The sequence below is a fragment of the Drosophila pseudoobscura genome, chromosome 3 (genome assembly GCF_009870125.1).
Source record: "Drosophila pseudoobscura strain MV-25-SWS-2005 chromosome 3, UCI_Dpse_MV25, whole genome shotgun sequence".
Taxonomy (NCBI): Eukaryota; Metazoa; Arthropoda; class Insecta; order Diptera; family Drosophilidae; genus Drosophila; species Drosophila pseudoobscura.
The window spans coordinates 7,676,337-7,695,301 of NC_046680.1; the positions used below are offsets into that span (position 1 = coordinate 7,676,337).

General features: G+C 49.3%; 7 protein-coding genes across 7 annotated transcripts; 2 read left to right on the forward strand and 5 right to left on the reverse strand.

Moving 5' to 3' along the window:
* Positions 1-8,029: 8,029 nt before the first annotated feature.
* Positions 8,030-10,837, reverse strand: Atg9 (autophagy-related protein 9). The gene has a single exon (XM_001360429.4). It carries the CDS (start codon positions 10,684-10,686, stop codon positions 8,224-8,226), a length of 2,463 nt encoding a protein of 820 aa, XP_001360466.3. The 5' UTR covers positions 10,687-10,837; the 3' UTR covers positions 8,030-8,223.
* A 35-nt stretch (positions 10,838-10,872) lies between these two features.
* Positions 10,873-12,768, forward strand: LOC4803809 (RING-type E3 ubiquitin-protein ligase PPIL2). The gene is made up of 4 exons (XM_001360430.4): positions 10,873-11,010; positions 11,069-12,023; positions 12,080-12,231; positions 12,288-12,768. Exons 1-4 carry the CDS (start codon positions 10,979-10,981, stop codon positions 12,700-12,702), a joined length of 1,554 nt encoding a protein of 517 aa, XP_001360467.3. The 5' UTR covers positions 10,873-10,978; the 3' UTR covers positions 12,703-12,768.
* On the reverse strand, positions 12,746-13,247 carry LOC4803810 (probable peptide chain release factor C12orf65 homolog, mitochondrial). The gene has a single exon (XM_001360431.4). It carries the CDS (start codon positions 13,211-13,213, stop codon positions 12,779-12,781), a length of 435 nt encoding a protein of 144 aa, XP_001360468.4. The 5' UTR covers positions 13,214-13,247; the 3' UTR covers positions 12,746-12,778.
* LOC26533608 (MIEF1 upstream open reading frame protein) lies at positions 13,114-13,537 on the reverse strand. The gene is made up of 2 exons (XM_015183884.2): positions 13,308-13,537; positions 13,114-13,254 (listed from the first exon to the last, which is right to left on the reverse strand). The coding sequence occupies exons 1-2, from the start codon at positions 13,473-13,475 to the stop codon at positions 13,216-13,218; spliced, it is 207 nt and encodes a 68-aa protein (XP_015039370.2). The 5' UTR covers positions 13,476-13,537; the 3' UTR covers positions 13,114-13,215.
* A 54-nt stretch (positions 13,538-13,591) lies between these two features.
* On the reverse strand, positions 13,592-15,423 carry JhI-26 (Juvenile hormone-inducible protein 26). Its single transcript, XM_002138282.3, has 3 exons — positions 15,036-15,423; positions 13,987-14,786; positions 13,592-13,927 (listed from the first exon to the last, which is right to left on the reverse strand). Exons 1-3 carry the CDS (start codon positions 15,270-15,272, stop codon positions 13,660-13,662), a joined length of 1,305 nt encoding a protein of 434 aa, XP_002138318.2. The 5' UTR covers positions 15,273-15,423; the 3' UTR covers positions 13,592-13,659.
* Positions 15,424-15,455: 32 nt separating this feature from the next.
* On the reverse strand, positions 15,456-17,388 carry LOC4803811 (uncharacterized). The gene is made up of 3 exons (XM_001360432.4): positions 17,070-17,388; positions 15,847-16,646; positions 15,456-15,783 (listed from the first exon to the last, which is right to left on the reverse strand). The coding sequence occupies exons 1-3, from the start codon at positions 17,304-17,306 to the stop codon at positions 15,501-15,503; spliced, it is 1,320 nt and encodes a 439-aa protein (XP_001360469.3). The 5' UTR covers positions 17,307-17,388; the 3' UTR covers positions 15,456-15,500.
* Positions 17,389-18,176: 788 nt separating this feature from the next.
* Positions 18,177-18,889, forward strand: LOC4803813 (uncharacterized). Its single transcript, XM_001360434.4, has one exon. It carries the CDS (start codon positions 18,306-18,308, stop codon positions 18,798-18,800), a length of 495 nt encoding a protein of 164 aa, XP_001360471.3. The 5' UTR covers positions 18,177-18,305; the 3' UTR covers positions 18,801-18,889.
* Positions 18,890-18,965: the final 76 nt, after the last annotated feature.

Sequence of the window (18,965 nt, forward strand, 5' to 3'; positions counted from 1 at the left end):
CCGTCATCATTATCCAAAACATGTCATTAGGCGACCGCGAGCAGCGACCATCGAGAGGAGTACAGAATCCTGTTCTTGCAACTGCGTTGCTCTCTCTTTCTCTATCTCTCTCTGTCTCTGTCTCTGTTTCTGCCTGTGCTATCAACTGGAATTCCAGCAGCTCCGTGGCAGCGGCAGCGGCAGGGACAGAGCCAGCGACAGCGACAGCGACTGAGCGTTGCGTGCAGCGGAAATTGGCCAAAGAGACGGGGACGACCAATGCGACATCTACGCCGACGTCGACATCGATGTCGATGGCTTGGAGTCAGACTCTGCGCAGACGCAGACGCGTATACACCGTCGTCGCCTAATAAAGCAGCCGCGATCGCAACGCTAATTAAAATAATTGAAATTTCTCACGGGAAACGCGCAATCGCGACACTTGCAGGGCATCCTTTAGCTCAAAGACCATCATCCATTTCATTCTGATTCTGATTCCGATTCTGATTCTCATCCTCCTCCTCCAGTGCTGGAGCCATATCCGTTGCAAGTGCGGCTAATTGCAAATTGCAACATGGACATGTCCAACAATCGAATTGACAGCTGCTTTAACCTTGGCACATTTGATGGACATTAACATGGATCATCGTTCGATGTTCGTTCTGTCCGCTTGCCTGCAGATGAGAACTCTCCATTCCGATTCCCATTCTCATTCCCATCTCCGCATAAATGCATAAATTTCATTAGCCGAAGACAGTTGTTGTTGGTAGTAGTTATTCTCTCTAGTGTTTGGCACTTAAATTAAATGTCAGCTTAGTTGGTTGGCTATTCCCAGCTTTGGCTCCCAGCTCTTGTTGTTGCAGTAGTACGAGTACTTAAAGAGTGCGACAGGAAATGGTAACCAAAAAAGAAGAAAAAAAACAGAACTGCACGATAAATAAACAGAAAATATTGTTGCAAGAGATCGTGGATCGTTGCATGCGCACTCTGATCGAGATCTCAGCGACAGATAGCGGACCCAAGTTACGATCATACATATGCATATAGACTCTGTCCGGCTCCGAGTCCAGATCCCCCTACCCCTTCCCCACCCTATCCCCTACGCAGTAAAGTTGTCGAAAATGATTTGCAGATCAAGATTTGTGCGCACAATTTATGTGATAACCCACTAAGAGCAACCAAAATGGTAATACTCGCACTACAAAAAGGAAAAAAACACTTGAAAGAAATGCAATTGCTATGCGAGATCAGCCGGTCCTCTCCACCCAGTCCTCTGTTCCACCCAGTCCTCTGTTCCCCCCTCTATTCCCCACAGTTCCGGCCGGGTCCAATTAGTGCCTGGACTCGGACTCCGGCTCAGCATTTCAAATGCATGGACAATTGTTAGTGCCTCCATGTAGCGCTAATAATGACGCCTTTAAATGTGCAATAACAATTTTTGAGACGCGCAAAAAGTGCACTCGTTCTATATATATACTATATTCGTATATCTATAGATATGCCTATAGCTATATCTGTCTGCCTGATGTGTCTCTGTGTGAATGAGTGAGTGCGTTTAAGTACCGCCCATAGGCTGGCAAACCAGCTACTGATGTCTGCTGCCTGCTCGCTGCTCCACCTCCAGCTTCTTCTCGCACTCCTGCTGATCTGCAAAAAGCTGCTCATGAGCTACGTGAGTTTTTTACTGATCGCCAACAGCCAGGCAACAAGGCAGAAGATTGACTTTGATCTATGGAGCAGGCGGAGCAGGCAGATATCGCTTAACCAGACTGAAAAGCCATCCCATGGTTGCAGATTAAATGTTTAATCTATATTACGTATACGCACAGATACACCACCAAAATTGAATGGATTGGGGGGAAACACTGCAAAAGGTTAAGTAAATAAATAGTTCGATAATTGAAATAGTGAAAGAAGGGGCCATGGAACTGCTGAAAGAAATCCACTTAATTTATGCGAGAACGGTCGTGCTGAAAGATTTCTCCCACTCAAATACAATTCATATACCAACCTTATCTGGTGTGGGATCAATTCTTCAGGAAGTGTTAACTCCTCTTTTAGCTGGTAATTGGAATAGATAGTTCCACTCTTTATCTTAAAGGTCCCCTTATTTCATGCCCGCTTTTTCTTTCCCCCAACTTCCACGCAGTTTATCCTTGAGTTTAACCAAAGACAAATCCAAATCTCTTGGTCGCAATCATTAATCAATATAATGCACTCGGCGTGGCTGATTAAAATTGGGCGCATGTCGCTCTACTCAGGCCAAATTAAGCCCTTGGGAGTGGCCTCAGCCGCAGCCTCCCAATTGAAATGCCAGATCATGTTTGGGGACTGGGACTGGGACAGAGCTGCAACAGGGGCTAGGACTGGGGTTGGGGCTGCGGCTGAGGCTGAGGCCTCGAGACCGCCTGGGCGACAGCTGAACAAAGTGTGTGTCAGTAGCAGTCAAGTGGAGCCATAAAGCTCCAAGAGATCGACGGTGGCGATGGCGATGCCTGTGTCAGCTACTGCGATCAGTCACGGGGCAACGGCAATTGGACTTGGTTGTGGATGTGGATATGTGGATATGGACGGGTGGGCGGATTTATGGCCTGCCCAGCGTCAGTTTAATGAGTTGCCTGCATCCATAATAACGGCCCAAAAGGAGTTAAGGGGCAGCCACAGCAACCACAAGCAAATAAAAAAAACCCCCATACGTACATATATTCGTATAAAGCGAAAAAAAATTCAATGGATTAGATTAGACGGCGCAGCTGTCGTGACAGGTTGAGCTGCGTTTGGGAAACGGGCACGAAATCGAAGCGGGCGAATGAGAATTTATGGCCAATGCCAAGCGAGCTGCAGCGAAGCTCAATCTCAGCCAGAGTCAGAGCCTGGGACTGGGATTGGAACTGTGACTGTGGCTGGGATCTGGTGCGTGCATGGGACGCAATATTTTATAATGACTTCATTACAACAACTGCAACAGGAGAGCCACAGTCGGAGGCAGAGGCAGAGCCAGAGTCGGGACCAAGAGCCTGGGGCCACAAAAATTGTAATAAAAACTTGGCTTTATTTTGACTTTTTTCCGGCCAAATTTGGCCACTTTGATTCGTCGCATAATTGGCAATTATCGTCGGAGCCCAGAGCCACGTCCAGGTCCCAAGAGTGAAGTCGTGGGCGATACCGCCAAGAGGGATATCTCTCTTTCTCTCTCTTGTTATCTCTCTTAGCCAGTGTGATGAAGCACGCAAACGCTGCGGGTTGTCTTTGTCGGCCGAAGGATTTATGCGGCTAATGTGCGTCCGTTTCATTGTTTATTGAGCTCTGCCCACAGGGGCATGGGCATGGGCATGGGGCATGGTCAGGTGCAGTGCCAGTCAATGGGAGAGCTGTGGAGCCATTTATTAATTGCATTTCCATTCACTTTGCCTCCAGTCTCCAGTCGCGATCTTAGGCCTTAGGCCCCACAAGTGAATGTGGCACACACTCACACTGTGGCAATCGAGAAAAACTCCTGCACGCACATTTGCATTTTATGGCTGAAATTAGCGTCTAATTGGAGTTTACACGCTGCATATTTTATTCGCAAATAAATTGTGCTGCTGTGGTGGTGGGGCTGCACTTTTCGATTTGGGGGTTTGGCTGCGGTTTTTGCGGTTTTTCATTTGCCATTTGCTGAATTTGTCAGTGTTTCGCGCTCTCTCAATTCAAATAAAACCGAAAATCGAATACCGCAGTTCGAAAAAACAGGCAACAAGTGCCCCAATCCATTCACCACACACACGCGCGGCACGCACACCGGCCTGCTGTCCCGCTCGCTCGCTTTGCCTATGCGTGGCACTATAATTGCAAATTACAAATACATTCAAATGCCGATCAAGTGCGACACACACCTTCGCACAGCCAGCGACACACAGACACAGGGACACACGCACAGGTGGCTGACAAGCGGCTGCTCGGACTGCAGGTAGGCGTGTTTATTAGTCGGCCTTAAAACGCACACATTTCCAAAATGGCGACCATATCGCTGGCATAGCAATAACAACAACTACTGTAATATCCAATTCGATAAGCCGAAAAAAGAAAATAAAAACTAAAACTTAAAGGTGACACGAGTTGCTGGCTTTGCTTTACAGGTGCTGTAGATCGTTATTGCAACACTGTATGGGAAATTGGGAGAATGAATATCCCCGTGAAAGGGATATTCCCCTCCTCATGAAGGGATATTTGAAACTTCAGTCCTGAAATGCAGCTCGGAATTACAGTTGCACTTTTTCTTGCGTTCCGTTTTCTACATTTCGTCTCGCTTCCTCGACAGACATCGGATACGGCGCATGTCGTCAGGCTGGGACCTGGGGCACTTCTCCTGTTACCGCTGCCGGCTCCTGCCGCTTGTTGAACATGTGCTTGGAAGCTGCAGCTGCTATCTATCGGCCGGCCGCGGTTTAGTCTTACTCCCAAGTGACAGGCGCTGGCTACCAGCGGGCAGCGTGAAATTCGATATGCCATTTGGATGTGGATGTGGATCTGGATGTTCTGCGCTGGGACTGCGCTGCAAGTGCGGTGCACCACGATTCGCTTCCCACTTTTGGCCTGGCATTTTCCAATTAACTTCGCATTAGCCACCGCCCAAAGTTCTGTGGTGGGGACTTTCATATTTCGCCTCTGCCGCTTGTCACTTGCGGCCATGTAACGTCATCCTCAACATGACAGACGCGGGCTAATCCACACCTACCCGCTGTGGCCCAAGTGGCCAGCCGTCTTCCGTTTGCTGGCAAAATTATTAACGCCATTAACGGCAATAGAAATATTTGTGTTGGCTAGCCCAATCCCCAATCCCCAATCCCCCTGCTGCTCACGGCCAAACGGGTTGCAGTTGCAGCTCCGGGCCACAGGGGAAAGGAAAAAGATTACAAGTCATGGCTACAAGCGCCTGCGACTGTGGCCCACAAATGTGACTAATGGCATTTTTGAATGCAGATGCGGACGCAAATGGGATGGAGAGAGAGAGAGACAGCGAGAGAGTGTCATGGATGGAGCTGAAGCTGGAGCTTAGGCCGCGACTCCTCTGCAGTTCTTTAAGTTTATAGGCAACAATTTTTAACGCCTTGCCAGGCAGGCAGTCAGATCAGCAGATCGCGGATTCCATCCGCATGCCCATGTGCGTGTGCTTTTCTGCAGCGTCATTAATTTTGCCATGAATTGACAAAAACATCATAAACTACTTGTTGAACAGAAAATCCACTTCGGGCGACAGCATCCCAGCCCACGCGCCAATCCGGGGCTGCGCCGAGACGGGAGACGGGCGGCGTTGCAGATGCCGTTGCCGCCCGGCAGGCTCATGTTCAGCTTTGTGCTGCGCCTGTGCGTCTGTGGGGAGCGGCTGGCAGCCTCATAAATATGGCAAAGACTTCCTTCCCCTTCCTATCCCAGCCAATGACCTGCAACTGGAGGGCTTGAAGGCAAATTAATGGGCCCAAAGAATGCAATTTCAGATCAGATCAGTGGAAGAAGCATCCTACTCCTGCTCCCTCATCCCTCATCCCTGATTTGCACTGTTTGGAAGCAATGGCAGTGAAATGGAAAATCCTCCAAATCACACGACTGACTGCTCTCTCTCTCTGTTGACCCACGCGACGTATGCGCAATGTTAATCCACCTAATGATCGCAAAGATCGCAGAGTGAAAAACGAACAAACATTCTGCAATTTCAGGCAACAAACATTTACAAACAGGCGACAGCAATTGGATGTTTAATGAATTGCAATACTCAATCGAGTAGATCCCTTGCCGCAGCCCGTCTCTCCCTCCCTCCTGTTCCCGGAAAACAAGTAGCCGGGCAAAAAGGTAAATCGAAGCCGAGATTAATAGCGATAAGGCTATTGATTAGCATTTTAGCCACCGCCATTAGACGGAGGAGCGAAGCAACAAAATTGTAGAAGACCCACTCTAGATGTTATCAAGGTGATTGCAAGGTGAGGAGCAGTAGGGAGCAGGGTTCGGAAGGTGTTGCAAGCATGCGATGCAAAGATAATTCAAGCGGATGCCACAGACCAGACCAGACCAAACCAAACCAGGACCGAGTCTCTAGCTGATCGAAAATTAAGCGCACGCCGGCAATTTGCATAAAAGCAGTTTAATGTTTAAATGTTTTATTGAATCGAGGCTCGATTACAAGCAGATCGAGAAGCGATGCGGATAGCGGGTAGGGGATATGCGGTCGATGCAGATGCTGATGCAGATGGAGCGGGAGTGGGAGCGGGAGAAAGGAGAAAAGAAGTCGAGCCTAATTTGCAATGCAAATCCCGTCGTTGGGATGCGGCTGACTAAACTATTTGATCCAAGTCCCCCGCTCGTACCATCCTCCGTCTCGGGCTGGAGCCGGAACCGAAGTCTATTTGTAAGGAGCCAAAGTAAACTGGTTTTTTAATTATGAAAAAAATCGATAACTTATCAGCCGAAGAAGCAGCAGCGGTAACATCAGCAAGAGGAGGTGGACAGGCTGGCAGGGCAGGAACGTGCGTGTCCAAAAGTGGGAAACGTTGCAGCTGCATCGCCGATGATGATCCCGACTGAATGCTGCTGATGCTGGCTGATCAGTTGTCAATCAAAGGCGACGCTGATGCTTCACACTCGACAATCGACAAGGTCCAATGGACGTCTATGTGGATCGGGCTGTGGATTTGGCTGGCTGGAGAGAGAGGGAGAGATGGGGAGACCAAAGACACTGGACTATCATCATTAGTCGCTGCCAGAGACATACAGACACGTTTGATACCAGCCGACGTGCCAGACAACAACGCATCGACAACGACGGCGACTGGCCAGGCTCTAATTGCAGAATGGCAGCTGCGATCTGGAAATGGCAGCCCGGCTACTTTATCCAACTCCAAAGCGACTGCAACTGTCAGCGGCACTCAATGGCCAGAGCCAATGTAAAGTGACGCCTGATCTTGAACTGGTTCTGTTCTCGACGCGGTGGTCCACGGCCATCACGGCTCTAGACATTCGCATATGCAAGTGACTCCCGTTCACGTTCCCGTTCCTGTCCCAATCCCGACCTGGCCTTTCCAATTCTCCAGTCGGTCCGTTTTGCGGGCCCTGCTGTGCCCAAATTGCGTATCGATTGATCGTGAGTGATATGATATTTTCGGGGTCCAAAGGGGTCTACCACATGCCGTGTCATTACTCGTTCGGTGTCTCTGTCCAATTGGCGCAGGAAATCATAAATTAAATTCGATTGTTTGACAAGGCTCGTGAAATGTTTCCATTTTGAGCGGCCAGCAGCAGCACCAGCAGCAGGCAGCAGCGTTCCGCCGCTGTCCGTTCACCTAGGATCGGATAACATGAGCTCTACAATTAGTACTACATGCAACTGCAACTGCAACTGCATCTCCATCTCCTCCACAGACGCGTAGACCAGAGTTCTTCACGATGCCCCCAAAACGGGCATAAGACACCATCCACATTCGTGTAATGTTGGGCAATGCTCCCCCCAAAATTGGCGTGCAGCGGAAAAATGAGACAACGTGTTCTGCCACAGAAACAGGGGCTCCAGCCACAGTTCCAGCTCCAGCTCCATGCAACACGCACATAATTCATAAAACTTGCCAGATCCATTCCTGCAGCTGGCGGGGATCTGCAGCATCTGTACGAGTATCGCGGTCGGTGTCTGTATCGCTGGGAGATTCATATGCACGCACCTAGGCGGCTTCGCCTGAATTGCCTGCTTCTCCTGTTCTCAGTTCTCTGCATATGCCATCAACACCAGTCGCCAAATGGCGTTCGTGTGTGGCAAGTGACACACGAGGCGATGCAGCACAGCTGGAAGCGTCGTCGTCCACTCCACTCCAGCTCCAGCTCTGCCAGTCGATGCAGTGGTGTGCCAACAATGCCTACAAATGGTGGCTATCTATCAGCGTGCAGCACACAGTGGAGATGGCAGCGTGTCACGTGTGTAGGAGAGCCAAGATCTGGAAATATACTTGTACATTCGAACAAAAGTAAATACCCCTGTCTCTGGTTATTATTTCTCTCAGGAGAAGAGCAGGGTGTGGGCACAGCAGACTCTTGATGACGATGTTAGGTTTATTGCTTGTCGTTTAGATTATTTTAGTTCGGTTTCGATTTCGTATTAGTATAGCTATACACTAGACACGTCCTTCGCTTCGATTCACACTGACTTTAAAACTTACTTTAATCACTAATAGCAGAATGGGGTTCTTAGTGCTAAGTAGATTATTAGATCCACACGGGCCGCTGCTATGAGCGGATGCTACCCAGCAGCGGTGTGCTCTCGGCAGCCTTTGAGGTAATCACGTTATGGCGGGAGCTCGATGAAGACGGCGGGGGCGGGTGTGCACCACCTGGACCTGGTGGCCGCTGCCAATGGCTTGGCCCTGGCTGCTCGTCCTCCATCTCGACGATGCGCGACTGGCGCGCCTTGCGCTTTTGCTGGCTCAGCTCGTGCAGGTAGAGGGCGCTGAGGCACATGTCGGCCACGCCCACACTCATGGGATTCTTGGAGAGCCGCGGATCCACACCGTAGAGGCTGTATAGGAGCGTGTCTGCGGGTCCTTCGAGGCGGCCCTCAGCCCTGCTAAGCCGCAGGCGTCGCATGCTGTCCAGGGGTCCCACGCTGGCGGTCAGATTCTGCTGCAGCATCTGGCGGAAGTCGCTGCCGGCGACGGGAAAGCCTCCGGGGCGAAGGGACTGGGAGAGCTCCATCTGGGTGGGACTCAGCTGGGCGGCCAGAACCGAGTTGGCAATTGAGCAGTACTCCTCGCCAATGGTGCCGAATGAGATCAGGCTGTGGGTGAGCGGATTGTCCTGCAAGGCCGAGGTCTTGGCCTGTACCAGCTCCTCTATGGCGTGCTCCCGGATGCCCTTGATAAACAACGAAGCCTCCTTGGGCATCTGCCATTCAGGATTGTTGAGCGTAAAGCGAACCAGCGACATTTCCGTCTTTCCACCGACCAGACTCGTCTGCTGCGGTTTGGCGAACTCCTCCAGGTCGCTGTTCAGCTGCCAGTCTGGATTGCCGTGCTTGCGCACATCCATCTGGGCGAACGAGCAGACGTTGCCCACTCCACGCACCGAGACCGTAAAGGTTCTGAAGAACTTGACAATCTCCATGGCCTTGGGCCTGAACACGAAGATCAGGACGAATGGAGTCACGAACGGACTGAAGATCTCGCTGAGCAGGTAGCCCGCCTTGAACTGAAAGAAGTTGCTAAACTCATTGCGGACAAGTGCCGTGTGGGCATGCTGCTTCCACTCTGTAGGCAGGTAGTGGACGTGGGCGAGAATGGCAGTCATCAGCTGTTCGGGACACCATATCATGTTCTCATCGGGTATCATCGTTCGGGCGACGACGCCCACCACAGTGAGAACGGCTATGATGGTGAGAACGTGCTCCACTTGGAAGACGTGCTCCTCGTATATGCCAAAGGCCAGGATCAGCAGAAGAAGACCTCCGCTCACGAACAGCAGATTGCGGGCTATCACAGCGGCCAGCGGGGAGGAGAAGGAACTGAGGTAGCGGTCGGCATACTCGTAGGCGCGGTTCAGTCTCGCATCGAGCTCGTGATCCAGCTCGTTGAAGTGACGCAGATAGAGGCGTCCATAGTTGGACCAGGTGCGTAGGCCCAAGGCACTCGGCTCCTTCCGCAGGATATTTGCGTAGGAGAAACTAAAGTAGATGAGCTGCCAGATAAAGATCACAGGGGACAGGAGGAGATTGACCAGGGCCACACCCAGTATCAGCTTGGACAAGCGCTGGGCCAGCTCCGTTTGGTTACTTCTCACCGCGAACTCGTCCCTCAGCTGCCAATTGTTCTGGAAGGGCGATCCGGGACCGCGAAATAGAATAAAGTCGATGTTGAAGAGCATCCCCCGGCTGAGGGAGCATATCTCGCCCAGAAACGGCAGGTGGAAGCGCACGGGCAACAGCTGCTTGTTCATCAGGGCCACCAGATAGTTCTTGAACCGCAGCACGCGATGGTAGATATCCAGCTCCGTGAGGGACTCCTTGTCAATGCACATGTGCTGCTCGGCTTGAACCTTGCGAATGCGCTGCTGCACCTCGTGCCAGGTGATGTTGTCCAGGTCCGTGTCCTCGATGCCAAGGGCCGTGTTGTAGAACTTCTTGATATCCGCGTATTGCGTGATGTGATAGATCATTTTGAGCACCCGAAAGCCTAAGTAGATGGCAGCTATGAATATGACAAGGTAGGTGAACCAACTGAATTTGGCCACGCACTCCCCGGTGGTCATGCCCACATCGCTGAGTGTGGTTTTGGTGGGGTTGCTCCCCGGGGGCAGCGTGTCCCCGAAGAGCACGTCGTGCTTGATGCAGTACGTCACGAAGGTGAGCAGCCATACCACAAAGCCAAACTCCAGCACCTGGAACACCTCGTCTAGGACAATCACCTGAAAGCCGTGCTTCTGCTGGTAGTTGTACATGCGGGAGAAGAACGAGTCGAGGTCCTCGATGTGGTTCCATCGCGCCCTGCCCGTCTCTGGCACCATGTGTATCATGATGCCACTGTTGCGTGGAGTATCTTCGTTCTCTGGCTCATGGTCGTTGTGGGGGTCTAAATGCGCAGCAGCTGTAAATGATTTTGCGTCGTCCGCTTTTGTTGTTGCTTCGTCATGTTGCTCGGGCTCTCGAAACGGATTCGCCTCGGCCAAGGAGCTGTAGTTGATATTTGGGCTTGACATCATGCACCAAGCCCAAGGTCAATTGGCTAACTTATTTATATCACTTTGGTTGTCTATATATAGCTTAAATTGGAAAATTCTTTCCTCTTTGTTTGATTTTACTGAACCTTCCTAAACTAGTGCTGGCAAACCACTTATTTTCACATATGGTGGCAGCGCTATCAGCTGTTCAAACCGATGACAACAACCAATCGTCATCGATTCAATTGGCAACAGTTGGCAGCTCTATTGGGGCATCGTAAACAATTGTTTTGACACATTTTGTTTGAATATAAATAGCAGTAAATTCGCAAAAATGGGCAAACGACAGCACCAAAAGGATAAAATGCAAGTCCCAACGATTATAACCATACAATGCAATCAATATTACAACCCAATTCTGCAGGTACTTGACGTACACGGAGTGGAGCGAGTTGTACGGTGGAAAGAAAACCGAATCCGCGGAGAACAACCATGTGAAGTTCAAGCGGTTGCCCTACGAGCACTGCTCCATTACCATGGCTCCCTACGAGATGCCCTACTGCGACCTCAATGGCAATGTTTTTGAGTATGAAGCAATCTTGAAGTTTTTGAAAACCTTTAAGATCAATCCTATAACAGGCCAGAAAATGGATTCAAAGTCATTGGTGAAGCTGAACTTTTACAAGAATGCTACCGATGATTACCACTGTCCCGCTCTGTTTAAGCCCTTCACCAAGAACTCGCACATTGTCGCCGTGGCTACAACGGGCAATGTCTACTGCTGGGAAGCCATTGATCAGCTGAATATTAAAACCAAAAACTGGAAGGACTTGGTGGATGACACACCGTTCCAGCGCAAGGATATTATTACCATACAAGATCCGCAGAAGCTGGAGAAGTTCGATATATCCACCTTCCACCACATTCGTAAAAACTTGCGAGTGCTTACAGACGAGGAGCTCCTGGAGCGCAAAGATCCGGCCAGTGGGCGCATTAAGACCATGAATCTGGAAACGAAAGAGACCTTGGCACAGCTGCAAAGGGACTACCAGCCTGCTGAAGAGGCACCTTCCACTTCCAAGCGAACAGCAGACAAATTCAATGCGGCTCATTATTCCACTGGAGCAGTGTCTGCCAGTTTCACATCCACAGCCATGATGCCTGTCTCCCAGATTGAGGCGGCTATCATTGACGATGATTTGGTGAAATATGAGCGGGTCAAGCAGAAGGGCTATGTGCGTTTAAACACCAACTTTGGCCCATTAAACATTGAGCTCTACTGCGATCAGATACCACGCGCCTGCGACAACTTTATCAAACATTGCGCCGATGGTTACTTCAACAATGTATTGTTCCATCGATCCATTCGGAACTTTATAGTATGTACACGCCAGGAGACGTATCAAATCAAATAATAACCAAATGTGTCTTACAGGTTCAAGGTGGCGACCCCACAGGCACCGGTTCGGGAGGTGAATCTATCTGGGGCAAAAAGTTCGATGATGAATTCAAGCCGAATCTGACGCACACGGGACGGGGTGTTCTTTCCATGGCAAATTCAGGACCCAACACAAATGGTTCCCAGTTGTAAGTAGTTCAATCAATTGTATGCGACTCCTTGTTCATTGTATTGCCACTTGCAGCTTCATCACCTATCGATCCTGCAAACATCTCGACGGCAAACACACCATCTTTGGCAAGGTGGTTGGCGGCCTTGACACACTCCAAAAAATAGAAAACATCGAGGTGGACAACAAAGATCGACCAATCGAGGATATCATAATTGAAAATGCCCAAGTCTTTGTTAATCCCTTTGCTGATGCCGCGGAACAGCTGGCCAAAGAGCGAGAGAATGAAGCGGCCAGCATACAGGAGACGGCCGAAAAGGCAGAACAGCAGAAACGCCTCAATGAGCCACTCAAGGTCTACAGGGAAGGCGTGGGCAAGTACCTAAAAATGAATGCCGCGCCCAAGAAACCAGAGTCCCCGCTCCTGGCAGCACAAACAGCCAAAAGGAAGAAGCTTGCAGGCGGTTTTGGTGATTTCTCTAGCTGGTAGTTGTTCCACTTACCATTTATCACAAATATATCAACCAAGAAGGTTATGTTTTAGTATAAAAATGAATTTTGGCTTTTTATTTATCGTTGGATTCTTCTGTACGCTCCCTCTCTTGCCATCTAGTCTTCATCTCCTGCATTTTTCCTTGCCGTCGTCGCCGCTCCGTGGACTTTCTCTGCTCCAGTACTTTGATCTGTGCGGCAATCGAGTTTTCTCCATTAAAATGGGCATCAAGCTTGTCTAGGAGAAGTTTTCGTGCCTCTACGCGATTTTTGGAGGCCAGTCGATGTGTGTGACACTTTATGGTGATGTTGGTGGGCAGATGACGCAGGAATACGCAGTTGGATGTCTTGTTTACCGCCTGACCCCCAGGTCCACTGCCGCGCATGAAGGTCTCTTCGATTTCCGACTCTTGCAGCTTTGGATAGCGCGAGTAATCCAAGTTAGCGGTTGACTTCCAGCGGACAACTAGCGGAGGGAGAGCCAACCGTGAAACCAAGGCCCGTATCATCCCTACAGTATGCGTCCGTTCTTCAGCAATGTCTCTCCTCGCTGCGCAAGGTAAAAGTTAGTTATGAAACACATAAGCAGACTCCTCCACGTACCCTGAAGTTGAACTCGATTTCCGAGGGACTGGTCAACTGGCGACTGTCGCGGAACTCGTGTCGCACGCGACCCAAAAAGTAGTTCTTGTCCGTCAACTTCAGATGATTGCCGTATCGGATAAGGTGTTTATAAAGCCGGAGAATCTGCTGCCGAGATGGTTGAAACATTTTAGGGTCTTTACGAACATGTGTGATAATGCCAATACAGCACAGGTTGGCAGCACCGCCGGCAAACAGCTGGTCGTTGAGCGAAACTGATATCAAAAGGAAATAAAAAAAGAACAAAATGTACGCATCGGTTTATATGTATACATATGTACATATAACAATTGATTGTGTTTATATTAAATAATTAGATATTGTGCATCGCCTCATCGATTGGAACATTGTACGTCCGACTTAACTCAAACATTTCCCTCAGTTGATGCGCGATTTCCCGGTCCACTATCTCGCCGCCTGATTTCATGGTGCTCTCAATGATTTCCTCGTCCGTAACTTGACAGTTGATCATTTCCTCCGAGGACAAGCCTGACGGCTCGACGAGTGAGAAGAGAAAGTAGGCCGTGATGGACACACTGTAAGGAAGGAAGCGGATGTACTCCTTCAGAAGCTCCGTCCGACTATAAAAAAACAGAAACAGTAATGCAATCAACTTCTTAGATGCCATTTAAATACCCACTTCAAGAATTCTGGCACCTCGTCCTTCGCGTGCTTCCTGTAGCTGTCGTAGAGAGCCGAGCAGTAGTCGTCGAAAATGCTATCGAAATAGGTGTAGCGCACATCCGCATAGACAGAAATGGCCAGGAAGACGGACAGATCGATCATGGGGGAGGACACACGCAGCGTCTGGTAGTCGAACATCATAATTTCCTGTGGCTCCTCCTTGCCATCGTACTTGTAGGCCACATTGTTCCGCACATAATCGCCGTGACAGAGAGTTGCCAATGGCTCCCTGGGCGCCACGCGCTGTCTTCCAAATTTTGTGTAATCGGATATCAAGAGACCGAAATTCTGCACAAAATCCTCACCCACTTGTGGCTGGTAAGTGGCCACAGCCTGGACAGCACGCTTCACACTAGTTTTCAGCTTCAACAGGAAGTCGGGGTGCATAATTTCATTGGAAAATCGAGATTCCCTCAGGTTTTTGGTCATATTTTCAAACTGATCTGGATTCTTGTGCTTGATGGCATAGGCAAAGCCATGGAACTTGCCCAAGTACTTCACTGCGACGCGAACATGATCCAGGCTAAGGCCCACCCGGTCTTTGGTAATGCTCCAGCCGTCCTCTGCAAAATCACTGAGAATGACCATCGCCGAAAGCGGATTCAGCTCACTGTAGTAATACTTGGGGGCTGCGAGTTTTTCTCCGGACACCTTTTCAATTTGGGGTAGAATTTTCGTATAGAACTCAATCTCATTGCCGAAGAGATAACTAAACTGAATGTCCTTGTACATCTCTGGTTGAATTCTCGGAGTTTTCTATAAAAAAACAAAAGATTCATTGCCCCTGCTCATGACTTGGCTTATCTGTGTTTTTGTTTAATTAACACTAATATCCATATTATATATGAATATATGAGTATTCGCATTCCCATATTATGCAAGTAATCTTTTCCCCAGGCTGTAACCTGTTATCGTGATTTATAAACACAGAGATACGGTCTACTGCTCTCTCAATTGTTAGCTACATCGTTGCTACGATATGACGAAATTAAAGTTACGATATACCTTAACGACCATTTTCCGCTCAAACTGCTTGCCGTCGTATTCAAAGCGGATGGTTGTCCGATAGCAGAGTGTCAGCATGAAGGCCTCTTTGGGACCAATTACATCGACATCGATGTCCCCCACCCGGAATGTGTCCGCCTTCGACGCGCTGTAGGTATCCAGCAGTCTACCGCTCTCCAGAATCTTTGGCAGAATGGTAGTCCGCAGCCAGTGGGTTTCCGTCTCGATCAGCGACATGCTCGTTTCTAGTATACAGAATGGAACCGAACGGCTTCGAGTTCAGCGAGTAACTGAACGATCGTATGCTGTGGCAATGTGTTCGTACTCTTTTAAGTATATCGTGCTCGTCAGCTCGGAGATAAAATGAAACGATGGAAAAAAGGTGTTCCGGCCACGGAAATAATGCGAATGTACATACTATATCGGGTAAAGATATTAACAATTCATTGTGTTTAATTCAAGTAATTAGATCTTCGGCAACGCATTAACATCGATGCCATCCTCAATTTGGACATTGTATTTTCGACTCAACTCAAACATTTCTTTCAGTTGATGTGCAACTTCCTTATCAACTACCTCGCCGCCTTTTTTCATAGTGCGCTCAATGACTTCCTCGTCCGAAACCTGAACGTTGAACATTTCCGCCGGGGACAGTCCCATCGGTTCGACGAGCTCAAAGAGGAAGCTGGCCGTGATGGACACACTGTAGGGCAAGAAGCGAATGTACTCCTTCACAAGCTCCGTACGGCTGAAGAAAACCAACCAGAAACATTAAAATAACCATTTTGTTAGATGCCATTTGGATACCCACTTCATGAATTCTGGCACCTCATCCTTCGCGTGCTTCCTATAGCTTTCGTAGAGAGCCGAGCAGTAGTCGTCGAAAATGCTATCGAAATGGGTGTAGCGCACATCCGCATAGACAGAAATGGCCAGGAAGACGGACAGATCGATCATGGGGGAGGACACACGCAGCGTCTGGTAGTCGAACATCATGATTTCCTGTGGCTCCTCCTTGCCATCGTACTTGTAGGCAACATTGTTTCGCACATAATCGCCGTGACAGAGAGTTGCCAACGGCTCCCTGGGCGCCACTCGTTGGCGTCCATATTGGATGTAATCCGATATTAAGAAGCCGAACAATTTCACAAAATCTTTATCCACTTGGGGCTGATAGGTGGACACAGCCTGAACAGCGCGCTTAACGCTTGTCTGCAGCGTCACCTTGTATTGGGGGTGCACGATGTCATTGGCATATCGGGATTCCTTGAGGTTTCTGGTCAGTTTTTCGAAGTTCTCCAGATTCTTGTGCTTGATGGCGTATGTAAAGCCGTGGAACTTTCCTAAATACTTCACTGCAATCCGGACATGCTCCAGGCTGAGGCCCACCCTATCCTTGGTTACCCTCCAGCTATCCTCAGCAAAGTCACTGAGAATGACGATTGCCGACAGCGGATTCAGCTCACTGTAATAATACTTGGGTGCCGCAAACTTTCCCTCCGCCACCTTTTGTATCTGTGGCAGGATTTTCGTATAGAAATCGATCTCATTGGCGAAAAGATCTCCAAACTGTACTGCTTCGTACACATCTGGTGGAACCATAGGCGTTTTCTACAACAAAATAAACAAGCTGTCATGATAGTTGGTTTTCTGGTAGTTCGTTAATCATTAGTATTTTCGATTAACCGATCGTTTAACAGTAGATCTATGGATCAATAACCCGCTGATAACATATCAATACTTGTGGGGGTTGGGAAATAGTGTTTACATTTGAATGGAACACCATAATCTTATCTATGGGAATTTTTGGCTACCTATTTCACCATCCCACCGAAAAATTCAGTTCCAACTCCGTATCACTTGGTTTATCAGTGTTTTGGTTTAAATAGCAAAGACATAAATGTCTCCCATAATGGTTTTAATCTGCTCTTCCAGACTTGAACCGGTTATGTGGCGTTAAAACAGAAATACGGTCTACAGCTCACTCAATGCTCATCTGTTCGTGCCTACGATATGACGACATTTAATAGTTACCTTTACGACCATTTTCCGCTCAAACGGCTCGCCGTCGTACTCAAAGCGGATGGTTGTCCGATAGCAGAGTGTCAGCATGAAGGCCTCTTTGGGACCAATTACATCGACATCGATGTCCCCCACCCGGAATGTGTCCGCCTTCGACGCGCTGTAGGTATCCAGCAGTCTACCGCTCTCCAGAATCTTTGGCAGAATGGTAGTGCGCAGCCATTGGGACTCCGTCTCGATCAGCGACATGTTGGGTTCTAGTATACAGAATAGATCCGATCGGCTTCGAGTTCAGCGAATAACTGAACGATCGTACGCCGTATGCCGTGAATTTGTAAGCTTCGGTCAACATCGTGCTCTCTGAGATAAGACGAAGCTGATTGAACGAAAATAAATCGGTGCCGCTCTGAAACAGGCAAGAGTGAAATAGTTGATAGCTCGTAGAGAGAGAATCCAACTCAGAGCACAATTCTTTTATCTTCTAAATTCTAAATTTGAATATGGGAACTTCAGAAAAAATTCAAAGCAAATGGTTCAATCTTGCCCTGACCGGGACGTTGTCTAGCAACAACACCTTTGTGAGAAGGTATTCAGAACAATCGGAACTCGGCGGTGTTCTCCTTGGCAAGAGAAAAGTTCCGGCCAGTCGAATCAAGTCGAAAGAAAACCGGCCAAATGAAGCGGCCACGAACAGCAGTCGAAACAGCAGTGGGACCAGCAGTCGAAGAAAAAAGGAGAGGAGCATTAACTCCGAAATTCTCGACAGTAGAATCGAATGCCAGAGTGAAAAGTGCGACCAGAAGAACGTACTAGACTCTCCCCGTATGCGGGAGTTCTTTAAAGAAGTACAACAGCGGGAACTCAAGCAATACTACCTCCAGATGAGGGCCTCTCAAAGGATGAGAATTGCCCCGAACCCCTTGTGTACGGACTGGGGACTGGCAAAGCGAACGGAGAGGGATATTGCGCATAATGTATACTGCAGGGGACCACAGAGATTGTGTTCAAGGCAGGGGAGATGGGCTGGCGATGGAGAGAGCTCTTCCGGAGCACATTCAATTGAACCTTGTATATGTCGGAAGTAGCTCCCTTGAAATCCCCTATCCAGCTCTCTGTGCCTTTGCTGTCAGCGTCCGTTTCAGTTTACGTTCATTCGGGCTCAGTCGGCACACAATCAAAATTCCCCGTACAGGAAACCCCGCGTTCCGATTTTCCCGCACGGATCCCACAACTTCCACTAGCCCTAAGATGTACTCCCTTCCAAAACAAGTGTCACTGGGGACTCAGACCATACCGCAGCCGGCCCCGAAGCCCATATGCGTACCGCTGCTGATGGTCGACGAGGATGGAAAGAAACGCTACTGCTACCATGGCGGCAAGTGCCGATGCGAGACCTGTGAAAAGATGCGCGAGCAGCAGGCGGATGAACTTGACGCGCAGCTACTCGCCGTCCTTCCACATAGTCGCTTGAAGCTGGAGCCGGCGTTGCATCAGGTGAGGCCGAAGCAGTACCGCTTGGAGGCCTTTTACGCCAAGCCCGAGTTGGCCGAGTATCTGAAGAAGGATCACGAGGAGCTGCGCAAAAAGTATAGGACCTACTATCTGCCCGATAAGTACTACGAGAAGAATGCATGGAGGATCCCCGGTCCGCAGCAAAAGCAGACCCAGACGGATGTCCGGATCGGCAACTACGGCATCGACGGTTGTCCGTGCGTCGAAAAATCTCTCTGCTGGGACATATAGTCTTTGGGTTCGTTGAATTGTGGGAGGAAAGGGGAGGATTGATCTGTGGAACCAGGGGAACAATAAAGAGTGCAGATTGAGAAGCGGAATACTTGCGTCGTCTTATCTGGCTCTTCTTATCAAGAAACGTCTGATCTGGGTAGCCCCAGGAGGCCTTGGAAGAGA

Bases quoted from the DNA above. Each gene is read 5' to 3' on its own strand.
- Atg9 (XM_001360429.4), bottom strand. From the start codon at position 10,686: ATGATGTCAAGCCCAAATATCAACTACAGCTCCTTGGCCGAGGCGAAT.
- LOC4803809 (XM_001360430.4), top strand. From the start codon at position 10,979: ATGGGCAAACGACAGCACCAAAAGGATAAAAT. The intron at 11,011-11,068 runs GCAAGTCCCAAC...CCAATTCTGCAG, and splicing joins CAGCACCAAAAGGATAAAAT to GTACTTGACGTACACGGAGT. The intron at 12,024-12,079 runs GTATGTACACGC...TGTGTCTTACAG, and splicing joins GATCCATTCGGAACTTTATA to GTTCAAGGTGGCGACCCCAC.
- LOC4803810 (XM_001360431.4), bottom strand. From the start codon at position 13,213: ATGATACGGGCCTTGGTTTCACGGTTGGCTCTCCCTCCGCTAGTTGTC.
- LOC26533608 (XM_015183884.2), bottom strand. From the start codon at position 13,475: ATGTTTCAACCATCTCGGCAGCAGATTCTCCGGCTTTATAAACACCTT. The intron at 13,255-13,307 runs GTACGTGGAGGA...TACCTTGCGCAG, and splicing joins AAATCGAGTTCAACTTCAGG to CGAGGAGAGACATTGCTGAA.
- JhI-26 (XM_002138282.3), bottom strand. From the start codon at position 15,272: ATGTCGCTGATCGAGACGGAAACCCACTGGCTGCGGACTACCATTCTG. The intron at 14,787-15,035 runs GTATATCGTAAC...GTTTTTTTATAG, and splicing joins AGCGGAAAATGGTCGTTAAG to AAAACTCCGAGAATTCAACC. The intron at 13,928-13,986 runs GTGGGTATTTAA...GTTTTTTTATAG, and splicing joins GAGGTGCCAGAATTCTTGAA to TCGGACGGAGCTTCTGAAGG.
- LOC4803811 (XM_001360432.4), bottom strand. From the start codon at position 17,306: ATGTCGCTGATCGAGACGGAGTCCCAATGGCTGCGCACTACCATTCTG. The intron at 16,647-17,069 runs GTAACTATTAAA...ATTTTGTTGTAG, and splicing joins AGCGGAAAATGGTCGTAAAG to AAAACGCCTATGGTTCCACC. The intron at 15,784-15,846 runs GTGGGTATCCAA...GGTTTTCTTCAG, and splicing joins GAGGTGCCAGAATTCATGAA to CCGTACGGAGCTTGTGAAGG.
- LOC4803813 (XM_001360434.4), top strand. From the start codon at position 18,306: ATGTACTCCCTTCCAAAACAAGTGTCACTGGGGACTCAGACCATACCG.